The sequence below is a fragment of the Acomys russatus genome, chromosome 21 (genome assembly GCF_903995435.1).
Source record: "Acomys russatus chromosome 21, mAcoRus1.1, whole genome shotgun sequence".
NCBI lineage: Eukaryota > Metazoa > Chordata > Mammalia > Rodentia > Muridae > Acomys > Acomys russatus.
Window position 1 is genome coordinate 6,180,646 of NC_067157.1, and position 24,982 is coordinate 6,205,627.

The window sequence follows — 24,982 nt, forward strand, 5'->3', positions numbered from 1 at the left end:
GGGAACAAACAGTCTCATTGCCTGGGCAAGTTCCTTATAAATCAGAAAATCAAAGATAAAGGGAAATGACACATACAAAGGAACGAGGCTAAGGATTAGATCTGACTGGTCAGAAAGCATACAAGCAAGAAGTGAGCAGAGTAGAAAGGCAGAGCCATTGGTGCCGCACTGGGCACAAAGCCAAATTACCCATCAAAAGGGAAGGAGAGAAAAGTTTCTCAGATGAGTCAAAATTAAGAAATGTTGTTCCTAACTGATATTTACAAAGAAGTACAACAAAGAGGGAGTAAATTAAGGTAAATAAAAACCTTAGTTTTCTTTTTCTTAATTCATCTACAGAAATCAGAAGTTTGTTTTAACTGATTGCAATAGTCACTCAGTTATACTTGCTAATGTATGTCAAATATATGTATGTATCATATATAATGTATAAATACACACATACATACATATACATATGTACATATACACTTACATGCTTTTATATATGTGAACTGATAGCAGTGTCTGAACACAAGAGGGAGGAAGTGAGGTCTTTTGTTGTTATAAGGTGGCCATCTTCCTGTGGGGTGGTACTCTGTTTTACAGACGTGAACTTGTAGACCCTAGAACAAACACAAAGGAATGTAGTAAGAAGTCCAGGTGTCCCATGACTTACTGTAAACATTTTTCAGCTGTGTGATGGTAGGAGTATGAAAATGATTGCTTTAAAAGACTGAAAACGTGTGTGTGTGTGCATGTGTGTGTGTGTGCGTGTGTGTGTGTGTGTGTGTGTGCGTGCATGCATGCACACATGGGTTCAGTGCTCATAGAGGCCAGCAGAGGGTGTCAAATCCCTTGGAGCTAGAGTTGTAAGCAGTTGCCAGCCAATATGGCTGCTGTGAACCAAACTTTGATCCTCTACAAGAGCAGCAAGTGCTCTTCACCACTGGGCCATCTGTCTAAGCACATGAAACTAAGTCTTGTTTGGCAAAACCATACACCGTCCTTCTGAGCTCCCTGGCTGGTGACATGTAGTGTGGTGGTCTCTGGTAATGCTGGGCAGCGGTAACACACTGCAGCCAGTTATGTAACTACAAGGGCAAGTGCCTCATATCCCACAGCGTGCTGTGTTGCTAAGCCATGAGCTGAAGAGGTCAGGTGTAGTAATTCTACTTTCAAGTTACAGTCTTTTCAGTTATGAATGGTTTGTTGTGGTCCAACCCCATCCTAGTCAAGGAGGAGCTCTATAGCTGGCATGATAAGAAAAAACAAATGGAATTATAAAAAGCCATAAAAGACATAAGCAGTGTGAAAGCCAAAAAAGAGGAACAAGGAATAATAACCAATGGAAAACCAACAAAGAGATATTAGATACTAATTGATATTAATATAATGTTATCAGTAATATGTTTTTTATTTAAGTAATTTATTCAAATTACATCCCGATTGTTATCCCCTCGCTTGTATCTTTCCATTCCTCCCTCCCTCTCCTCTTTCACCTTATTCCCACCCCCCCCCCTCCCGACTAGGCCTGTGACAGAAGGGAACCTCTTCCTGCACGATATGGTCACAGCCTATCAAGTCTCATCCAGATAGCCTGCTTCCCCTTCCTCTGAGTGCCACCAGGCCTCCCCACCAAGGGGAAGTGATCAAATAGGGGGCACCAGAGTTCATGTCAGAGTCAGTCCCCGCTCTCCACACAACTGTGGAGAATGTGCTATCCATTGGCTAAATCTGAGTGGGAGGTGGTGGTCTAGATTTACTGAATGCATTGTTCTTAGAATGTATGAATAGTAACTATCTAAATGCTCTAGTTAAAAAAACATGGTTAGAATAGTTAAAAATCCAAGGCTCTGGGTGCTGGAAAGATGGGTCATTAGTTAGGTGCACTTGCTGTTGTTGTAAAGGACTAGAGTCTGGTTCCCAGCACCCATGTCAGGTAGGTCAGAAGCACCTGTAACTCCAGCTCCAGGATCTGCCACCCTTATTGTAGGAAGAAAGCAGAAGCTTCTGTGTTAATTTCAGACACAGCAATTTCAAAACAAGGAAAGTTATCATGGACAAAAAAGAGCATCGTGTAAGATTAGAGTGGTTAGCTTGCCAAAACATAGAAACCAATAATTCCAAACAGGGCGGTGTCTAATTATGTGTGGCAAAAAGTAATGGAACGATAAGGAGAGATTGATAGGTCCCCAAGGCTCTCAAAGCACCTGCCAATATCACATTCTGGGCATTAATGTACATTTTAACAAAGTTATACCTGCCAATCATATGATACCAGCTTTATTAGGAATAGACAAAGGAGAATGCCTTGAAATGTATAGATTAAATAGCACCTGGGCCAAAGACTGTGTATTAAAATTTTTTAAATGTTTTGAACCAAATGAAAATGAAATTACAGCATATGGAGTTGGTAGGCAAGAAAGCACTGCTTTGGAGGGAAATTGAGAGCATGGAATGAACATACTAAAAAAGAGGAAACAGCAAAAACCAGTCTTCTAAATTTCCATCTTAGGAAATAAGAATACAACAAAAAATTAAATAAAAGTGGAAAAATAATTTCAATATCAATAGCTGTTAAAAAACGAAATATAAATAGAAAGAATAATCCAAAGCTGAGTCTGCAGAAATTAATAGAACTGGTAAGTCTCTGGCTAGAGTAAAACTCAAAGGAAGAGGGCACAGTAGCTACTACAGGAAGTGAAAGAGGTGCAATCACTACAGACCCAATAGACATTGGAGGAGTAATAAAGGAATACTGTGAACAGCTCTGTGACTATACACTTCATAGCCTAGAGGAAATGGAACAGTTCTGTGAAAGATGTAAACTGCCTAAACTCACACCAAAAGAAATTTATAGATCCAGTGCATCCTCAGTCAGGCTGTACCTTCTAATTAAATTGAATAAAGAATGAATAGCCTTCCAGAGCAGAGAGCAGCAGCCCAGACAGGTCGACTGCTGGACTCTATCCAACACTTACGGAAGCAAGTAGATCAATTCTCTACACTTGCTGGGACAACAAAAACAACGCTTTCTAAGTTATATTCTGAGGCTAATATACAAGAGAGAGAAGAGGGCAGCAACACTCACTGCTCTTCTAGAGAGCCTGAGTTTGGTTCCCAGCACCCACTTTGGATAGTTCACAGTCACCTGTAACACCTGCTCCAGGGACTTATGGCCTCCATGGGCACCTGCATGCACATGCACATAACACTCACATTTACAAATAAAAATAAAATAAATCTTTATTATGAATATTGCAGAAGTAAAAATCTCAAAGCAAATATCTCTCAGAAAAATAGATGCAAGATCCAACAAAATGTTAGTAAGTAGAATTCAGTAATTTAGAAAAAGAATTGTATAGGGATGATTCAACATTTTAAAAAAACCAATAGGCCAAGGAATAAATATAATATGATTGTAAAATATATGTATAAAATAATTTAAAATATACACTTATTCATAATAAAAAGTCAATGAGAAAACTGTAATAGGTATAGGCACTTCACCAAAGAAGGTAATACGTAAATAGAAAGTTCTGAACATCCTTCTCATTGGTAACGTACAAATGAAAATATCAATGATACATGATATACCCATTAGAACAGCCAAATCTAAACAGATACCACCAAATGCTGTGGGGACAAATGACAGAAGCCCTCACTCAGTGCTGGTGGAGATACAGAAGTGACTGAGACATGTTGGCAGACTCTTCCCCCTGGTAAGTCCTGAGACGCAATGTTTGAACCTCGTTACGGATTGCATTATGGCCCTTCGACATAAGAATGCGATGTGCAGTCAAGTGAGGATAGTAAGTGTTTCTGTTTCGTCAAACATTAATTCTTATGTGTTGGGGGTTCGATATTTTTCTGGAGATTTGGAAATGTTATACTGTTTAAACCAAGTGTTACCCCACTGTGCTGTTCAACACCAATATCTTCTTTCTCCGTCTTCTCCCCACAGTGTCCTTCTCTGTTCCGAGTGACCGATGTTCTACGCTGTGATACAGACTTACAGCACTCACAAGTGTGCAAGATTGTGTAGTACTTGTTGCCTTGTGTCCATCTTGTTTTACCTAACAGGGATAGTCTCCAGCTTCCATCATTATTGCTGCAATGGCAGGGCTTCCTTCTGTGAACATCTAAATAGTGTTCTGTTGTGTATATAAACCACTGTCTTTGCCCATTGACTCACTGGCAGGCATCTACACTGGTTTCATGTGCAAACTGCACCAATAAACGTGGATATGCAAATATCTCTTGTATTTTTGCTTTTTGTTTGTTTTTGTTTTTGTTTTGAGACAGAGGTTGTCTGTGCAACAGCGCTGGGTATCCAGGAACTTGCTTTGTAGACCAGGCTGGCCTTGAACTCATGGAGATCTGCCTATCTCTGCCTCCTGAGTGCTGGGATTATCAGCATTTGCTTGCAAATATATTTTTAACATAATGATTTTATCTCTTTAGTGTATATACTTAGCAGAAAAATGTATGGATTGTGCGATTGTTCTGTTTCTGTTTTTGAGGGTTGCCACTCTGTTTTCCGTAATGGTCATAGGAGGTGATACTTGAGTCCTTTGTCCTCTGATCACAGCCGCTCTAACTGGGACTAGACTACTGACAGCCTTGTGGTTCTCCTTTGTATTTCTCCGATCATTAACAAGATTAAAATTTTAAAACCCACTTGTCGACCATTGTATGTGTCCTCTTAGGGATGTCTGCTCAGATCTCTGAACAATTTAAAAAAGCTTATTTATGAGATTCTAGTGTTCAGACTTTTCCCATTCTTTAAGCCTTGTAGTACTCTGATTTCTTTTCCTATACATAAACCTCTTGGTTTGAAATAATCCATTTCCCTGTTTTTACTGTCTCCTGTGTTTATAAGAGTCTTCTCTGGGAAAAAAAATCATTTTGTGTGTCACCCTCTTGAAGTGCTGTTCATTTTATGATTAGGGCCGTCTATCCATTTTGAGTTGACCTGAATGCTCACCAAGAGGAATCTGGTTTCTGTCTTCTGTATATGCAGAACAAACTGACTGCAAATACAACCAGCAGCAATGACTGATGGCAACCCTGGCACCCTCATGAAAAACCAGCAGCAGGTTGTGTGAGCACGGATTGGTTTCTGGGATCTCCACTCTGCTCCTTCAGTCCTCATTTCTGCTTTTTTGTTTCTCAGATTTATTAATTAAGTATACAGTGTCCTGTCTGTGTGCCAGAAGATCTGTGTGCATCGGATCTCATTATAAATGGTTATGAGCCACCATGTGGTTGTTGGGAATTAAACTCAGGACCTCTGAAAAAACAACCAGTGCTCTTACCCGCTGAGTCATCTCTCCAGCCCCTACCCCACCCCATCCCCACCACCCACCACCCACCACCCATTTCTGTTTTATACACCAGTGTCTCGTGGTTTGGGATGCTATTGCTTACTATAGCCCTGTAGTGTGTTTTGAAGTTAGGGACTGTGGTGACTCTGGTCATCTCCCACACTGGGATGGCTTTGGCTATTTTATATTTTAGGTCTAATGTGATTACATATGAGTTTTAAAATTACCTTATCTATTTCTCTGAAGAAAGTCACAGTATTTTAATGGGGATTACATTGAATAATCTAGGTAGCTTTGGGACGCATAGCCATTTTAACAATATTAATTCTTTTTTGTTTGTTTTTCAAGACAGGGTTTCTCTGTTTTAGCGCTGGCTGTCCTGGACTCACTTTGTAGAGCAAGCTGGCCTCAAACTCACAGAGATCTGCCTGCCTCTGCATTCACGAGTGCTCGGATTAAAGGCATGCACCACCACCACCCACCTACAATATTAATTCTTATCCATTAATGAAGGCCATTTCCCCATTTTTGATAATTTTACCAGTGTCTTATGGTTTTACTATTACACATATTTTCCTTCCTTAGATAAATTTATCAATTTATTTTTAATTTCTTCCCATTTTTTCTTCAGCAAGTTCTTACTGATGTAAAAATATGCTACTGTGGGATTTTGTTGTGGTTTGTTTGGGGTGTGGTTTTTGGAAACAGGCTTGCCTTTACTCCCCTAGTCACTGAGGTTACAGGCATGCATCACCTCACTTGCTAGACCATGACACTTTTTAATGTGTTGACTTTTCATTCTTCCACTTTAAAGTTTAGCTAGTTTTTGAAAGAGTGTTCAGGTTTTACATGTATAATATGAAAATGGATATTTAAACTTCTGACTTGTTTGTGTTTTGCTTACCTAGTGAGTATTTTTTAAATAAGTTTTTACATTTATTTGTGTGTATGCAAGTGTGTGTGTGTGTGTGTGTGTGTGTGTGTGTGTGTGTGTGTGTGTGTGTGTGTCGGGAAGGTGAGAGGCTAACTTGCCAGAATTGGTTCTTTTCAACCACACGGGTTCCTGAAATGAACTCAGGTCGTTAGGCTTTGTTACCTGCTGAGCCGTTACACAGCCCATCCATGCAAAGTCAATGAGAGTAGTGGAGGTTTCAGATCAGACAAGATGTAGCTGCAAGTGTAGATACGTATATGTGTGTGCGCACATGAACACGCACGTTAGTGTTTTGAGGTACATCCTTCCTGTTCCTACCTTGATCGTGATGCTTTTTCTGCACCCATTGTTACGAGCCTGTGCTTTTCGCTCTTTAGTCTGCTGAAGTGTTAGATCATGCGTTACCTTATCTATGTTGAATTATCATTGTATCACTGTATAGCCTTTTTGATGGACTGTTCAATTTAGTCTGCTCTGTTGAGAACTTTGGCACCTATGTTCATCAGCGGCTCGAGTCTATAATTTTCTTGTTTTGTTTATGTTTTTCCTGACATCAGGGTAATTTTTATGTCTGTTAAAAGAGTTGTACAGATTTCCTCCCAGTTGAATTTTGAAAATATTTGATGAAGAATTCAAGTTAGTTTGATAGGCTTCATCAGCAAAGCCATTATGTGCCGAACAATTTATCTTTAGACAGGAGACTTACTTATTACTGCTTCGATCTCATTACTCTTTGTCTACTTAGATTTCCTATTTCTTTTTGCCTCCCATTTGGTAGTTCATATGTGATTGGGAAGTTTTCCATTTCCTCTCTATTTTTCAGGTTTGGTATAAAAGACTTCCTGGCAACTACTTGTCATTTGTGTTTCAGTGGCATTGGCTGTAATGCCTCCTTTTCATCTCTATTGATGTCTTCTCTCATTTTTTCCTTGATTAGGCTAGTTGAAGGTTTGTCAGTTTTGTTTGTCCTCATTGCCTTCTCTCTTCCCCCTCTGTGTGTGTGTACATAAATGTATGTACATGCATGAACATGGATACATACACATGTGTGTTTGCACTGAGATCAGAAACCAAACTGGGTGTCATTTCTCAGATATTATTCACCTTTAAAAGACTTATTTATATATTTTAAATTTTATGTGCATGTATGTACATATGTATGTATGTGCACATATGTGTGTGTGTGTGTGTGTGTGTGTGTGTGTGGAACTGGGAAGAGCATGCTGGATTCTTTGGGGCTGGAATTGTATGTGGTTGTGAATTTCCCAGCGTGAGTACTGGGAACTAAACTCGGGTCCTCTGGAAGAGATGCAAGCATTCTTATGCTCTGAGCCATCCTCTCCATCCCTATTAACCACTTATTGTTTGTTTGTTTGTTTGTTTGAGACAGGGTCTCTCACGGGCCCAGAGCTTGCCTAGTATGTCAAGTTGGCTGGCCAATGGGCAGCAAGGATCTTCTTGTGTCCACCTGTTCAATGCTGGGATTACAAGAGTAAATGCTAGGGATTTAACCCAGGACTCCCCACATCCTGGACAAGCAGCAGGCTATCCCCCCCCCCCCCATTCCCAAGCTGCCTTAGAAACAAAGCTAAGGGAGCCTGGTGCAGTGGTGCATGCCTGTAACTCCAGAACTTGGGAACTTGTGGGAACTGCAGCAGGACATCGCAAGTTCAAGGACACACTGCAATACCTAATGAAAATATATCTAACAGAGCTTGAGAGATTGCTCAGTGGTTAGGAGCACTGGCTGCTCTTCTAGAGGACCCAGGGTTCACTTCCCATGGCAACTTACAACTGTCTGTTTCAAGGGCTATTATACCCTCACACAGACATACATTCAGAGAAAACACCAATGCACATAAAATAAAAATTAATTAATTAAAAAAGAGAAATCTATGTAGTGGAAAAAAACCTGGGGTGGGGGCAGGGTTGATGGGTGAGGATTAAGGAATTTTTGCCAGTGTGCAAAATTATGCTGAGGTTTTTCTGAGTCTGACACAGAAAACCTTACTTCTGTAAGAAAAAGAATGGAGAGATGGCTCAATGGTAAGAGCACCATCTGCCCTTCCAGAGGTCCTGAGCTCAACTCCCAGCACCCACATGCTGGCTCATCACCATCTACATTGGGATCTGATGTCCTCTTCTGGCCTGCAGGTATACATGCAGATAAAGCACTCATCTTTAAAAAAAAAAAAAATGATGAACTTGATACAAAAACTACTCACTTAGATTTTATAAATTGCTTTTAAATTTTTATTTGAGAATATTGAAAATGAGTAAAAAAAAAAAAAAAAAGCTATGTATCAGTAGATGATCTGTATCTGTCTTCACGCCTTGGGAGTCACTTTGATGCACCCATCCCTGACTACTGCTCCTCCTCTGAGGACCAGAGACTCGTAAAAAACTTTGCAGCAGTTAGAATATTTAAACTAAGACAACAGGACCCTGTATTATTAAAGTTAAGACAACAAGAGTCCGATGATCCCCAAAAGGATTATACTTGTGGCACTTAGAAATTAAATTTAGCAAGTCTTAAGAACTAAATGGGGGATGGGAGATGGACAGATGGCTCACAGGTTAAGAGCAGTGGCTATTCTTCCAAAGGACCTGAGTACAATTCCCAGCAAACACATGGTGGCTCATCCATTGTGAGATCTGGAGCCTTCTTCTGGCCTGTAGGCATATACCCTGGAAGAATACTGTATCCATAATAAATAAATAAATTGGAAAAAAGAAAAAATTAAATGAGGCCAGGCATGGTGGTGCACACCTTTAATCTCAGCACTCAAGAGGGGGAGGCAGCTGGATCTCTGTGAGTTCAAGGCCAGCCTGGTCTACGAGGTGAGTCCAGGACAGCCAAGGCTACACAGAGAAACCCTGTCTCAAACAAAAGAAAGAAAGAACGAAACAAAGAAAGAGAGTATTTTGGGGGTTGGTGACATACTCGTGAGCTAATGTGACCTTCTTCTCTTCTAAGCCATGATAGACAAGGGCTGAGCAGAGGATGAGGAAGGGTGCAGACCTTGCTAGTGCACATGTACAGGAAAATGTCCTGGTGCTTTAGTATATCGAGATAACATATCTGCAGCCTTGAGGACAGTTAACCACTTGGAGTATACTGACTAGTGGGAGACATGGTTACCAAGATAGTTTTCCTCAGTACTTCTTATCTTAGCCCCCCCCTTTTTTTTAGGATAATCACAGTCCATGATTGATCTAATGATCATTTGTCGGTTAAGACATTGGGTTAGTTTTTTAAATTGATGCTCTAAAGCTTTACAACAAACTGACAAGCTACAGAACAAGACAGGAGTTGGGCTATCTACAGGATTTCTTCCTTCAGCCTGTCCTTCATTCATGTCTTTTACTAGATAAGCCCAAAGTGAGTGAGTCTTCAAAGGTCTTGTCACTAGCAAGCAAAAATAGAGGCATTGTTCCAGGCTCGACACTGGAGAGCCATGGCAACTAAGTGCAAAACAGGCTCTTGGGGCAGATTTAAATTTAAACAAGGTAGGGGCTACTTTAATGGCATTATATTCGGTTAACTGTGGATATGTCAACACTGGGGAGATGTAGATAGAGAGCTGATGTACTCTAATCAAAAGCAACCTTCCTGTTCTTAAAAAATATAAGCAACATTTACCTTACAGCAACATAATGGTGAAAGGCAGTTTTCTAAAAGCGTGCAGGCGTGTGACACCGTGCATCTGGTGTGGCCAGGGTACTGGGATCAGCTCTGGTTCTACCTGCACATCACTTACGGCTGGTTCGGGCTGCATCCTGGTGATCTTGTCCGTGTGCTGCCACCAGGGATAGACAAAAGCACTCCTAGGAAAAGGAGTAGGAGGCAGGCCAGTTTTCTTGTATCCATTTCTTCAAGTGTGTTCTGGAAGCCACACTTTCCCAGAACCTCTTCCTACACTGCTCCTCACCTCTTTACCAAGCAAACCTTAACTCAGCTTTACCAAGTGCTGTGATTCCTTATCACAAGGGACAGGAAAAAGCAACTCCAAGTGCAATGGGTACCAGATAGTGAGTCCTCAGCCGTTATCCTCCCAGGAGCCATTAGATCTTAGAATGCCTTGGATGGATCACGGAATTTCCCACTGCGGTGGGAAAGAACAGTGGCAGAGCTGGCTCTGGGGAGCCATGCGTTCTGTATCCTGCACTCCTGTGGAAAGTTTGCCAAGACTGTGTGGCCAATACCAGCTAATGCTAAGCCACTTCCGTTACCCATGTTGGGGTGTTGAGTTGATGTCTAGCCTTTCCCCTGGAATTTATATGGGTGGTTATGCTTGATGCTGACCCTGTTTTCAGGTTAACCAACGTTAGTTCACCTTGTTATAGAAAAAAGGGAGCTCCTCTCACTAGTTACTAAAGAAAGCTTATGTGAAAAATCCCTAGTCATTTGGTACCATTGAGATATTTGTTTGCAACTCCAAGGGTTATTTGATACTGAGAGCTACCCATTTCCCCCTGCTCCCTAGGTAAAATAAGAGCCTGGACTTTTAGCTAGCCTTAAGGGAACCAGTTGGGAGTGGGCCTGGCCCACCCTGGGGCTTCCTGGCTGCCTCTGCCTGCAGCAGTCAGCAGCAGCCTGGAACGGCAGAGTGTTAAAACCAGCAGGCTGCCGTGGCATAAGGAGCTCTCAGTGGCGGGAGCTGGACAGCTTTGCCCTGAGATGTGTGCTAGGACGTAAGGGCTCTTGCTTAAAATACCCCTCTGCTCTTAGCACAGGAGTGACATGCAAGCTTTTTATCTCAACTGCTCCCTGTCTCTGCCTTTATTTGACATTGCAGTGTGCTCAGACTCTGCCTGGATACCATCAGCCAGAAAGACTTATTGCCGCTTCTCTCTTTCATCACCAAAGTTTGACACCTTTATTGAAGTACAATTTCCATAGCATGAAATGTGCTCTCATAAAGCGTAGGAGTCAATGTCGTAAGTTTACTGGGTGGAGCAACCCTCACCTTAACACAGTGTTGGAAATTTCACCACCCAAGGAACATCCTTCATCAGTAAGCAGTAAAGCTCTATTTCCACCCTACTCCAATCCCACGCACCCATTGAACTGCCATTGCATCTCAGTGAAGGAAGCTTGCCATGGTCGTTTGAGCCTGGCTTCTTTACTTGGCTTGTCATTGAGGCTCTTCTGTGATGCAGCACGCCAGTTACTTGTGGGCTCCTGGGACAGTATCCCTGAGCTCCCTTCAAGGTGTTAGGACCACCTGCTCCACCCAGGCTCCTCTAGGGTCACTTTTCGGCCCCACCCCAGTGACTTCTCCTGGGTTGATTCTACTCTTTGCAGCCTGTCTCCCAACTCTGCCCTCACACCATTGCTTAGTTTGCCCCTGCCTTCTGTATTGGGCTTTGTTGAAATGCGGCCTCTTTACAATGGACTGAAACAGCATTTCCTGTCATGAGCTACACATCTGTTCTGCTTGTCTCTTCAATGCTCTCAATTCCTGAAGTTGTATTTCTTGTACACTGACTTAACAGGAAGGCCAATATCTTCACCTTTTTGGGCTACTGTAACAAAACACCACACACTGCGTGGCTCATACTCAAGAAATGACAGCTCAGGAGGCCGGGCAGTCTAAGAACAAGGTGCTGACAAAACCGGTCTCTGTAGGGGGCCAGCTTTGCAGTCCAGTGACAGCAGCTTTGCAGCTGTGGCCAGGAAGCTGCAGAAGGGATGAGGCACCAATCCCATTCATGAGCTAATTGCCCCAGAGGCCACACCTACTTCTACAACTTTGAGAGCTGAGATTTGGGGAGAAACAGTCATTCAGATCCTAACACTCCTTCTGGTACCGTTGCTAAGGTTCTGGTTCTGCAAGGCTGGGAAACCCTGGGCCTTTATTGTAGCATGAGGAAAAACCTTCAGACACAGGGTGGTGGGCGCAGAGTGGGACAGGGTCAATACCTGGGGGACATTACCCTCCCTGGGAGGATACACTTGAAGGGAGAGGGGCTTTCTCCCCATACCTACAGGGCCTGGAACATCAGCCTCGACCCTCATTCCTTTGCCTGAACATCCTGAATTTTTTCTGCCTCCCCCTGGCCTCTTTCTAGCAATGTCTGACTCCCCACACCAGCTTTCTAGGCCACCACTAAGCCAGCCTTGGGTGCCTCCATCTTGTTCTGAGTATTGGTTTTATGGTCTTCCCTGAAAAGTTCCCTGTGGTTGCTAAAAGCATCACCAGACTGTGGAGAGATTGTTGTCAGGCTTATTTCAAACTAGCATCACCATCAGGACGTAGCTGCCTGATGATTAACTGCGGGGCTTCACAATACCCCACATATGACCACGTTAAATGACACAAATATAACTACCTTACCAGGGCGAAGATGCGCTGAGGAAGCTCGGCAGGGCCCTGGGCCTGGTAATTAGGTACCGTGTGTGTATCAGCGTGCACACACACACACACACCGCCCCCCACGCCTCCACAAATGCCTCGGCCAATGTAAGACAGGTGAAGGGCAGAGCCAGGGCAGAAAGATGGTAGTAAGAAGGGTAGATTACTTGACAGGTCTGGAAAGGTCTGGTCTCTGGCCTTAGTTCCCTGTTCCTAATTGAAACGGTCTTAATGTTTATTTATTTCCTGTGTATGCACATATGAGCCAAAGGACAACTTGCAGAAGCCTGTTCTCCCCACCGTGTGGGTCCTAGGGCCTGAACTCTGCCAGGCTTGGTGGCACATGCCTTTACCCACTGCACCATTCTTCTGTTTATTTCCTATGTTTAAAGCTAAAAGTAGGGGCGGGGGGAAGCTTAAAAAAAGGTAATGTTCAGTATGTGTACAGTACCTCTCTAAAATACAGCTATAAAAACTGGTTGGAAGACGTGGCATATGCTAGGGACTACAGACATACTGCTTTGTTTACACCTTGCCGCTGCCCCCAGCGAGAGCAGGGCTTTGGACACATCTGACAGTGCAGAAGGCCCAGCGCACTATACTCCGCCTAGGCGACCGCGGGGCAGGGTGATGCTGGACCCTGCATAAGCTGGAAGATGGCCTGCGTGGGGACAGCTCAGCGACTTCCCCTCAGATGACTTCCGTAGGCTGGCCTCGCCGGGCAACGGCACTTCTTGTTCTCCCTGCGAGACTGGCCAGTGGGCGCCTGCTGACCAGTTAGCATTTCTCTAGCCAAAGGCTGCTGCTTTCCGTCGCGGTGTGACCTGTGGGCTGGTGGCATGGTTCCTCTCCAGACGGTTAGAGCCTGACGTTCTGTGCCAGCTGCACCATGCACAGCACTCAGGCAAACAAACGGCCAGTGCACAGCACGCGGAGAGGACAGAGAAAACAAACGCATGTCTGAGTTGCGTTTGGCATGTATAAGCAGGCATGAAAGAAAATGCTCTAATCTTTGATCTCAATTTGATAAAAATCCAAAGGGCAACAATGCTTAAAGGGCATATATGTGATTTATATGATCCGATGCCTGTCACCGGGACGACCAGTGCTGTGAGCAGCTGTGTGGAAAGTGAAGGAGTTCTCTTATTCACACCTGGTAAAGCCACACAAAGACCCTTTTTCTTAGACGCTAGCTGTCAGCGCTGCCAAACTGATGGACCAAGGACAGTATATTATAAGGTGCTGACCACCCTGAACACAGTCTCACAGCCTGAGTCTGTACTGTCCCCTCACAAATCACTGGGGTGGGATAGAGCGAACGCAGAGTTACTTCTGCACAGTAGAACCTGGAATGCAGACTGAGAAAGCCTGAGAAATGTTGCAGGTTCCAGTTGGGTAAATGCCTCCATCCGGGCAGTTTACTTGTGTTGTCTGGTTTCCACACACACTCTGTAACTAAGCCAATACATGGGCAACAGGTGAGTAATCTTAATTTTCCAGTCCACAGTTTTTGTGTGTCGCTATGTGGGTTATGTATGTGTGTGGCACAAGCATGTGAGTGTGCAGGTGCGGAACACACCGCGGCCTGAGGATGTCTGCTGTCTTCTCTGTCACCATCCACCTTATTGCCCTGAGAGTCTCTCAACAAGCCAGAAGCTCACCAGCTTTGGCTAACTGGGTTGGCCACTGAGTGCTCAGGATCTGCCTACTGCCGCCCCCCACTTCTGTGGCCTTTGCCTCAGGCTTTCAGAACAAGCACCTTGTCCACAGAGCCATCTCCCCAATCCCAGTCCAGAGGTTGTTTTTTGTTTTTTTAAAAAGATCTATCATAACCTAAAGAACCCAATCATATGTTTACCTGCGTGGGTAGTGGCAGTGGCGGTGGCGGTGGCGGCAGCGGCCTTCCATGGCTGCACCCACCAAAGCAAGCCGAAGCGCTGGACTCAGCCTCTTTGCCGTGGTCCTAATATTCTAATGCTTGGATACTAACCTGTTGCGTAATGGTTACATTCTTCACTCTGACAGTCAGCTGCATTTTGAGGGCTGCCTCTCATTGCAAAGGAACAAAACTAAAGCCTCCCACTCTTAAATAGCATTTATTAGTACTGTGTGGAGCCCCCTTGAGGTCTCCCACTTATTGAAGGGTATATGTTATGCTTAGGGAAGTAACTTCATTGAGCTATTGGATAGGAGAATGACCAACTATGACTGCCACTTAGATCTCTCACTAATTCAGGGATCGAATATTCACAACATGTTCACTGTTTCTTACCCAAAACATGCCCCCCTTTCTCCCCCTTTTAAAATATGTGTCTGGACAGAGTGGGGGAGAAAAAAAAAATCAAAATAAATCCCAAACCATCAAGGGCTTGCTAGAAAGGAGAAGCCTAGAAAAGATAAAATCCCCACGGTAGTTCTGCTCAGCTGCTGTCGGTGAGCGGAGGCACAGTGCTCACGTGGGGCAGCGTTCTGCCCAGCGGTTTCTCGGTGTGAAAGCCCTTGTGGTTGTCTGTGGCTGGTGGGAGGAGCTAAAAGGCCCATTTACTGGATCCACTCAATGTTCAGGCACCGCGCTATGAACGCAAACATATCTGAGACTTCTTCTATCACTTTGGCGGTGGGTTTCCCGGCTCCGTGGCCAGCCTTGGTGTCCACGTGGATGAGCAGCGGGTTGCTCTGCTTCCGGCTGCGGCCCACGATGTACTGCAGCGTGGCGATGAACTTCAGAGAGTGCAGCGGGACCACGCGGTCGTCGTGGTCAGCAGTGAGCAGCAGCATGGATGGGTACTGGATGTCGTCCGCGTCCGGAAGCTTCACGTTGTGCAGGGGTGAATATCTGCGAGGCAAAGGAGCCCCATGAGAACGGATCCCTGGAGCACGGGCAAGGAGGCCCGCGCTGCACCATGACCTAAGCTGCCTCACCAGCCGCACTTCACTCACAGCCCACGCGGACCACAGCGGCCTGCGCTGCCGTCATTTAGGCCGCGGCTGACCACGGAAGTAACCCAACTGTTTTGAGTTTCACATTTTGTATTATCTTCTTAGCAGCCTGTCTATTGCTGAGGGATTCAGAACCTGCCCTGTACTGGAGGCTCTTTGTCCTTGCGCAGCTCTCAGGCTGGTATCCCAGGCTAAATGCTGCTGCTTCAGGAAGGACACTCTAATCCCCTGGGCCTGACTGCACACGGAGGGGGCGTGGCTCTCAGTCCATCCCCTGGACATTTGGCCAAAGGAGAAAAAGTAGCAGGAGGCACTTTTGAAGCAGAAGGCAAGTTTAACAAGTATGTTAAGAAAGGTTTTAAGCCGGGCGTGGTGGTGCACGCCTTTAATCCCAGCACTAGGGACGCAGAAACAGAGGCAGGCGGATCTCTGTGAGTTCAAGGCCAGCCTGGGATTCCACGACAGCCAAGGCTACACAGAGAAACCCTGTCTCGAAAAAACCAATAAATAAATAAATAAATGGCTTTAAGAAGAGCTCCATTAAGGAGCGACTGACAACAGGTTAGTGAGAGCACCGCCTAGGAACCCTTCCTTTACATTCTGCCCGTTATTACTGTAGCAGCTTACAGAGTTTTGCACTAAAGGACATAATAACTTGTTTCGGTAGACGTTTTCGAGATGACAGTCAGAAACAGTATGAATTCTGCTCAGTTCACCACCCGAAGTAAAAGCAGTCTGAGGCCGAGTGCAGTGTAAGGTGCTGGGCGGCGGAGGGTGTGTCTGACCAAGCCTTTCATATGGATTAGTTCTCTGCACATCGTAGGAACGCTCTCTGTTAAAATTCAGAGACATTCTGCGGGAGAAAACACTTGACACAATTTCTGCTGTGCTACAGGGACAAGCCAGGAGCCCCGTATGGCCCTCTCTAGCTGACATGAGCCCTATGCTCGTTCACTGGCAGCAGGTAAAAGGATGGGGCGGGCGGGGGGGGGGGGCAGTCCTGAATGAGCCACCTCAGAGCATGGGATTCCGAAGTGGGGGTGCCACACATTCTTTTGGAACTTTTCCCCCTTTCAAATTGGTTTATGAAACATTAGATGCTGCGGGCTCTTTCAGGGTTCATAGGTCTTCGTGTTCCCCTCCCTCCCGCACATCCCCAATTAATCTGAATTATGGTTTCTTTGGACACCAGTGAACATCAATGGTAACCACAGGATTCAGAGCTAGCTTTTTTCCCTTTGAGAATAAAACTTAGTTGTTTCAAAGCATTTATTTAGACAATGTAGATGAGGTTCTAAGGAGGGAGGTTAGCTATAAAGACAAAAAACTTGAAAAATTAAAAGCTGTTTTGGATCAAAATTTATGATTTGCTGAGAAGACTGCAATGGGAAACACAGCTGATAAATAATCTACTAGTGTTCCATGTGAGACACGAAGAGCCAAAGGGAAGGAAAAATACCTCATTTACTCACTGCTACCTGCTCCGAGGGTCATAAATAAAGGAAGTGTACATATTAATGCACTTAATTTCAAACATGTGGGTATGTTGAGCGCCACAAAAATGGCTAAACTGTATCTATGTTCTTGCTTAAGGCAGGCAGTCTTCTCTGCTGGTACAGTTTCACATTGACTCCTGGTTCCCGCAGTAACAGGTGACTGCTAGCATAAAACGGCATGCTCCTGTCATTGTCATCAGCAATCTGCAGTGCCTCAGCTCAGCTCATCGCTCCAAGTCAAGGTGTGAGCGCTCAGCGCTTCTACAGGTGAACTCCAGGCAAGAACTACTCCCACAATCCAGTTCTTGGCAGAACTTAGACTCACATGGTGGGAGGGCTGAGGTCCGGGGTTCTCGGGGACCCTTTTGCTGCCTGAAGAGTCCCTCCACAGAATGACCTAGATTAGCGTTTGGCAGCAATGTGAGATGGCCATCTTTGTGAGAAAGTGAGCCTGGGGTTTGGTTGTGACTTGCCTAGCACGTGCAATGCGGTCCAGGGTTCAATGCCCAGCAGACAAACAAACAAGGAAGACAGGAAGGTGTCACCATATCTGTGACTTTGCTGTAAACTACCTGCAGTCAGAACACCAAATACTAATCCTGCTGACTATGGTCACTATTGCCACCATCAGATTTTGAATAGCATATATGCAAATATTAAGGAAAACATACTTGAGAAGCCATTCAAAGTGTTGTTTACTGTCTGAGCACCCATAGTCAGTGGTCCAGGCATGGCCAATAGTAAATTTGTGGAACTTCAACATGTCCATCACTCCAACCTGGGCGATAACACAACCGAAGAGGTCTGGGCGTTGATTAGCACAAGCAGCTGAAAATAGAGAGAGAAAAGGGGAAGTTGGTAATCATGTAACACCTGGACAACCCAGCAGCTCGTCTCGTTATCAGAGATGAGTCAGCCATAACTGTCCAATAAGACCAAGAGGAGAGAAAACGGGGAGTCTTATCAGCAATGGGACATTTACTACCCCATGTGAGTATGACTTGCTTTCACAGGTGATGGGGATGTGAAGGAACCAGCCCAGAGGAGAAGACAGGCTGGGCACAGCTCTAACTGATGCTGCCACAGCCTAAGCTGGCCACCCTATGCCAGGATCGCCTATCCTGTGTGTACACAGTTTGCTCTTGCTTTTTAAACACGCGATCTACTGAATACTTGCCAAGTTACATTTCCCGGTAAATAAAACTAAATGCACAACAAAGCACGGCAATCAGCGCTGCTAAGGAAGGTCAGGTGCCACGAGTGGGCAGAGGGCCCTAGTTCAGCCAACAGCAGCCAAGGAGCTGACCGGAAGCAGTCAGTCAAAAGATCTGCACTCTTCCTGTCTCTGGCAAAAAAAGCCCATAGTTCACACCCGGTCCCGCATTCATCACTTATTAATAAACAGTATGGAAGTCCGAGGCTTTCTCTTAGAACCCCTGGTTCTCTTAGTTGGGGGTGGGAGGGTTAGGAATGTGCATGCCTACAAGAAGCAAATAGCATCTTGACGCAGCTCCTTCTGAAAGGACATGGCTTATAAATCAAAACATAGCAGAGCTAACAGTGAGCCTGCACATCACCACACAGATCACACTGTGTGTGTACTGTCCTCTCCCACCAAGCCTGGACTCACCTTTTCACATCAGAACACAGATCACACTGTATGTATACTGTCCTCTCCCACCAAGCCTGGACTCACCCTTGGTTCTGTTCACACTCTTATTTGTGGTTCAGAGTACATGGGACTCTGATTACCTATTACTTCCAGAGACACATCTTGGTCTGAGGCACTGAGGCCTCGACAGCGGCTCAGCTTCTCGGCCCTCACCTTCTGCACCTCTGCACAAGACTCCCGAAGGCTTCCTGTCTCCAAGAGTTGAGTGGGAGCTCTAGGCTGCATTCAAAGTCTAGTCTCTGGTTTAGCCTTCGGGCACCTGCCTAGCCCTCTGAGGACAGGAGCCTCACTTATCACTCTCACAGCCCATGCCAGTCTGAGGGCCTTGGTTTAGGTCGCACTCATCTGGCCAGAGATAACACTCTGTGAAGGAAGAGATGTCTGTGTTGCTGACCTACCTATGTAAACATCTGACTGAAAACGTGCCTGGCGTTTCTTGATGTGTAATAAAATTTGAGAGCTACCTAATGTCCTATGAATCCAAGTTGGGCTAGGCGTGGTGGTGCACGCCTTTAATCTCAGCACTAGGGAGCAGAGGCAGGCAGATCTCTGTGACTCCAAGACAGCCAGGACTACAAGAGAAACCCTGTCTTGGAAAAAAAATAAAAACTGAAACCAAACAAACAAAAAAAAGAATCCAACTTGGCCCTCTGGAAGATCAGGGAGTGCTCTTAACAGCTGAGTCACTTCTCCCAGCCCCACCCTTTCCAAACTTAAACAAATTATTTTGAACAACTGTATTTTTACACTCATGAGCTAGCTATGCACTTATTTAGCACTGCTCGGGGATTATAGCCAGGTCCTTGTGTGTTTCAGGAAAGCACTTTACTATTACCAAGGTGTCAAGCATTTGGTCGAACACTGTTCTATTGGGGAAAAGTTTAAGCACAAAAACCCACACTTTGGCATTCTCAAGATGTTTCAAAGACGAATGACTGGTCAACCCTGAACTCCCACGAACAGTGGACTGAAAACCGTCAAGCATCTGTACTGTTCACGCATGGACCTTTACACCCTCAACACCTGCGGGTGAGGACTCAGCAAACAGACCCAGGCCTGCCATGCAAGTGTTCAAGATAATGCCAGTGACACTGAGGGAACGAAGAGTAAAACTTCACTAACCACCAAAATTAGAGAAAGTGCATCGCTACTTTCTGCTTCTGAGAACTCAGTGTTCATTAGATGTGGACAGTGACAGTTACCTACCTCATCAGGTGCTCAGCACTCAGGAACAATCCCTGTCAACTACTCTCTTCACTTCTGCATCACTACTGAAGTCTGGGCTCCTTTTATGCACCCCTCTCTATGCCCACGGCACTTAGCATCATAGCATAGGTTTGAACAAATGTCCCATGAGGCTCACGTCTGACTAGGTCTGAGTCAGGCTCAGTCCCCTGCTGGCTGACTGATGCCAGTCTGTGGTTTTAGCCTGCAGAGCACAGTGAGAGCAGGCCGAGTTTACTCGGTCTGATGTAAGTTCAGATGTCTTTGGTTTTTTTTTTTTTTTCCCACTTTTCAGATGCTCAAATGCAAATGAGTTTTGCTGTCTCTGTTCTCCTCCTCCCATCTGTGACCCTCAAAGTGAATGGAGCTGTCTGGAAACCCCGCGGGCCAGCTAGTGATTGCAGGGTCTCACCCACGAGGAGGCCTCCGTTGGAACCGCCGTTGATTGTGAGCCTCTTAGGAGATGTGTACCCTTCCTTGATGAGATACTCAGCAGCGCACTGGAAGTCGTCAAAGCAGTTCTGCTTGTTGGCCAAGATACCTCCTACAAAGGGAAAGACAAAGACAGCACCCAGAAGAGCGAGTAAGAGCCACGTGAACTGCGGACGAGGAGAGGGCAAGGCTTCCACTGCTGACCAACGGCAACAGTGGCCACCTAAGCCACGCTGATAGAAATGCCTCAATTTAAATTGAGACTACGGATATCTCACCAGTACCACAACTGGAAACCCATATAGTAATTTTGTATTTTATCAACAAACTGTACAACTAAAAAGTCAAGAGGCCCCAAAGGAAAAAAGATGATCTATCATGTGAGAGACATGGGACATAAAAAGAATTGCTACTCTGAGAAACTGAATGACAAATGGAACAAGGAATCCTGTGGCCACCAGCCCTCTGAGCCCCACCTAGCACACAGTGTCCTGTGGCCACCAGCCCTCTGAGCCCCACCTAGCACAGTGTCCTGTGGCGCCTAGCCCACCTAGCACACATGTCCCTGTGGCCACCAGCCCTCTGAGCCCCACCTAGCACACAGTGTCCTGTGGCCACCAGCCCTCTGAGCCCCACCTAGCACACAGTGTCCTGTGGCCACCAGCCCTCTGAGCCCCACCTAGCACACACCACAAGAAGCTGGTGGCATGGGCTGTGCACAATTTCTGCTCTGTAGAACTTACCCTTCTTCTATGCAGTATTTTGGAGAAAGAGAGTCCAGCTGTGCTCAGCCATTAATTTAAAGGAAAGTGGGGACTGGCTGTTAGGTGGTGCTGCAGCAGGGAAGAGTGGGAATTGCTCCCCAAGGATCATCTGAGCATCACTACCTGTCAACCTGTATGTCGCCCCCCTCAACACCCTACCACATGAAACCAAAGCAATCATTCAGAGGGAAACAGTTACAGGGTCTCGGAATACGTAAAAGGAAAGGCCCGAAAGGAACAGATGCCTGAAATAACTGCCTCTGAGCAGAGAGCAGACCCAGATCTAATTAGATATTCAAGATTAACCACTTGTGCAGAAATTCAATTAGACATGAAGCAGTCCTACTGAAAGAATTTTTTTTTAACATCAAAACAAATGTTATTAAGATTTTAATAAGCAATTACTGGTGAATTAGAACAGCTAGGATTACTCAGTTTCCAGGAACAATACCATTTGGTGCATATGCCTATTTTTAAAAGTGCATTACATTTTAAGCTCGATGAACAGAATGAGAATTAGACGCACCAATGTTCTGCATACCAGGCTATAACTGGGAAAGGTCCCCTTCTGGCCCTTTCACTAACATTTTGAAGCAGTCAAAAAATAATTTAGCCTTAGTCAAGATCCAACCTGCCTATTCCTGAGGCTTTGGACAACAGTTGGCCTACTCAATGACTGGATGTAGGAAGCCGACCAGGACTCAGGGCGTCCTCCCTATTACACCGCGGAGGGAAAACTGGCTCGGGAGCTGGCCTCAGGATCACGGTCTGCGGCCAGGATGTGTGTGTATGAATAACTATACCCAAAATTAGATGAGCAAAGATGGTCTCAGCCTATGAATTTGGGATGTAAATCAAATTTATGCTACGTATACATTTTCTTTTTCTTTTTCCAACCATCTTTTCTTATCGTAGTATGTATTTAGGGTAACAGAGATCCATTTACTATCGGGCCAAAACTGGGTATGTTAGGGGCACTTAGTCCTGCTGAGATGGTCCTTGCGCCTGGTTGACGTCAGGTAGCCCGAGTATGGGCTGGACATAGGGGTCAGGTCATGGCCTTTGTAGCGCTTAGTCCCTACTAGGCACTTAGGAATCTTTTGATAGGTTCGCTCTTGTTGCTGAATTGATGTGGATGGAGGAGAAGAACGGTCTTAGATGTTCCTGCAGTGAGAGATGCCTGTCGGTCGGTGATGGTGACAACACCTAGTGCTAGTGACCACCCGGCCATGCTGTAGATGATGGCAGAAGGCAGACTTTGGGAAGTGTTAAGGCTGGGAGGACTGTCTATGTTCTGCACCACAAAGAAACAGACCCCAGCAAATGAAGATCAATTCTGGTTGCATAAAAAGTCTGGACAAGGATGAGGCAGGCTCCATATAGAAAGAATGAAGATACAGGACTTTAAACAAATGACTATCAACCAACCCCAAACCCGAGGCCCTGAAGAATGGAGCTGGAAGTAGCACACATGCACCACGATGCCGGGAAACAGATACAGAAGAACGAAAAAAGAGAAGCAGCTAAAATCTTGTGTATAAAAGCTATGTACTTAGCCTTCTTAGCACAGTGCTGGCCGGGCATGCTATCTGCAAATGCTGGGAGTCAGGATGGGCCCACACCTGCAAGCAGGAAAGCGGTGGACTGCTCCTTTCTCTTAGCAGACACTGGCCTCTTTCAAGGCAGCCAGGTAATGCCAAATTGCAAAGAAAGCAAAGTCACCGGGAGGTGAGCCCGATACCAGAAGTCCCTAAAGTGTACCTCCTATAGCAACTCAGGAGGTGCCAGGAAAAACAAAAACTACTCAGTGGTCTTATAAGGAATAAGTCTGAAAACCTGTGCTTCATTATCCTAGACTATAAAGGAAAAGGGCACGAAAAGAGCTGTTTTTAAGGGGGGGCGGGTGCGGCGTGGTGTCTGAAAAAGGCTCTCACGCTGCCAGACAGCTCTCACGTCGTAGCTCTCAGTCCCAGCTCGTTCAAACAGGAGGATCAGCAGGGCCTGAGCTTCGACAGGCCAGACTCTCACTTCTGCAGGGAAAACACCTCACCTTTGTGCCACGTCTCTCCATATTCACCACCGCCTCTGATGTTAGCCACCGCGAGGACGCCTCCCATGTGTCTCACAAAAATGAGCCTGGACACGCTGAGAGACAGTGAAGAGAGTTTAATCTTCTAGCAGCTGCCTAGCAAGCACCAAGACTCCTCCCTCCATTTCGAACCAAAAAGGTAGCTGAAGGAACGAACACTCCAAGGAGAACAGCATCCAAGTAGAAGCCTGGCACTTCTCCATGACTTGGTGGAAGTGAAAAACACGCCTTGACCCCCGACTGCTGTATGCCGGCAAAGCTCACATATCATCCTAAACAGTACATTTCACTTTCCTACACTGCGAAAACGATTCACTGTGCAATTCACAATGCAGACAGGACTCGCCTGAGGTCCCCATCTCACACTGATTACCTCTGCAATGACTATCATGGCAAACAGCGCGATGCTGGGCCAGGCAGGAGCGATGTCAGCTTCTCAGTCGCTCCTGACAGGGGACCCATCAATAGGTAACTCTGCCTGCACTGACCAACTTGGGAAAAAACAAGCTCGTTATCCAACAGGGACTTTAAGGAAACATAGGTGATCCTTAGGCGACATGGATGGGAAAGGGTGGGAGAGGAACGCACTTCGAGGGCGGACAGCATGTCCTAGAATTAAGATACACTACAGCGTGAAACCAAAAACCAAACCAAAACAAAAAACCCAAACAAACAAACAAACAAACACAAAACCCACAAGAAACCAAAAACCAAATCTAAGCCTTTTGGAAATCCTGAGTTTTCTTTCCTTTTTTTTTTTTTTTACTCTGACCCTAAACGAGTGCAGTGACAATCTTTCTGTTATTAAAATTATTTTGCTTGAACATTATTTCTGCTGTTAATCTTTTTATTAGAGGTGAAGGTGGGATTACCGAGGAGATGAAAAGTACTAAGAACGAGGTCGCGACAACCAGACTAACCAAGCCCAATTAGCCAATGACTTAATGATTTGGTCCTTTACGTCTCTGATGATCTCTCTTGAAACTATGACATCCACTACAGGGATCACATAGTCCGGAGACTGTCTCCTGATACCTAGCTGAGAGGTCATAAAAACAAAAACAAAAAAAAACAAACCTTACTGTACAAATGGGCAGGCCACTAGCTTTAGACATGGTCTCAATCCCAGTGCAGCGAGGGGAGCAGTGTGAATGCCTCTTGTTACTCAGCGGCTGCATCATACGTCACCCCCTCTACACCAACAGTATTCTCACTGGAAGCCACATACAACGAGTGGCAACCAGTGCCATATGTAGGCTCACCTAATAGACACTGACCAGTTTGAGTTTCCAGATCAACTGTATCAGAACCAATGTGGTCTATGATTGGAACACTGAGATACAGCCAAGCTCAGGAGGCAGCAGCCCAGAAGGGTCCCAAGCAGTTAAGACTGCGGACAGTGCCACCATGGTGACACTCCACTGGAACATTATGAAATACTGTTATAATTGTAATTTTATACAAGAGCTCATTTGTTCTGTCAACCAAAGCAAACAACCGTCTGTCTCATTTAAAGGATTCTGAGGGCACAGGCCCACTTTCAACTTCATTAAATCTAAAGCAATGAGCAGTTACAGTTATTAAATGCCCAAAAGAAGGCAACAGCTTTCTTGTAGTTGCGTTTAGGACAGCTGGCTGATGGTATAAACCAGTATGTCCCAGTCGTCACCTCTCCACAAATCGAAAAGATCCTTGGTGAATCTGAACCAGACTTCAAATGAAGTACTATTCAGAAGTAAGCCTGATGGCCGTGCTTCAAATAT

At 45.3% G+C, this 24,982-nt stretch overlaps 1 protein-coding gene across 1 annotated transcript in view; it reads right to left on the reverse strand.

The window, feature by feature from the left end:
* Positions 1 to 15,092: 15,092 nt before the first annotated feature.
* Positions 15,093 to 24,982, reverse strand: part of Prep (prolyl endopeptidase) — a 97,890-nt gene continuing 88,000 nt past the window's right edge. The window contains exons 12-15 of the mRNA XM_051164176.1: positions 23,181 to 23,275; positions 20,347 to 20,478; positions 17,710 to 17,866; positions 15,093 to 15,438 (exon numbers count right to left, since the gene is read on the reverse strand). Of these exons, the coding sequence (XP_051020133.1) occupies positions 15,144 to 15,438; positions 17,710 to 17,866; positions 20,347 to 20,478; positions 23,181 to 23,275 (679 nt within the window). The 3' untranslated portion in view covers positions 15,093 to 15,143. The remainder of the gene's footprint in view (positions 15,439 to 17,709; positions 17,867 to 20,346; positions 20,479 to 23,180; positions 23,276 to 24,982) is intronic.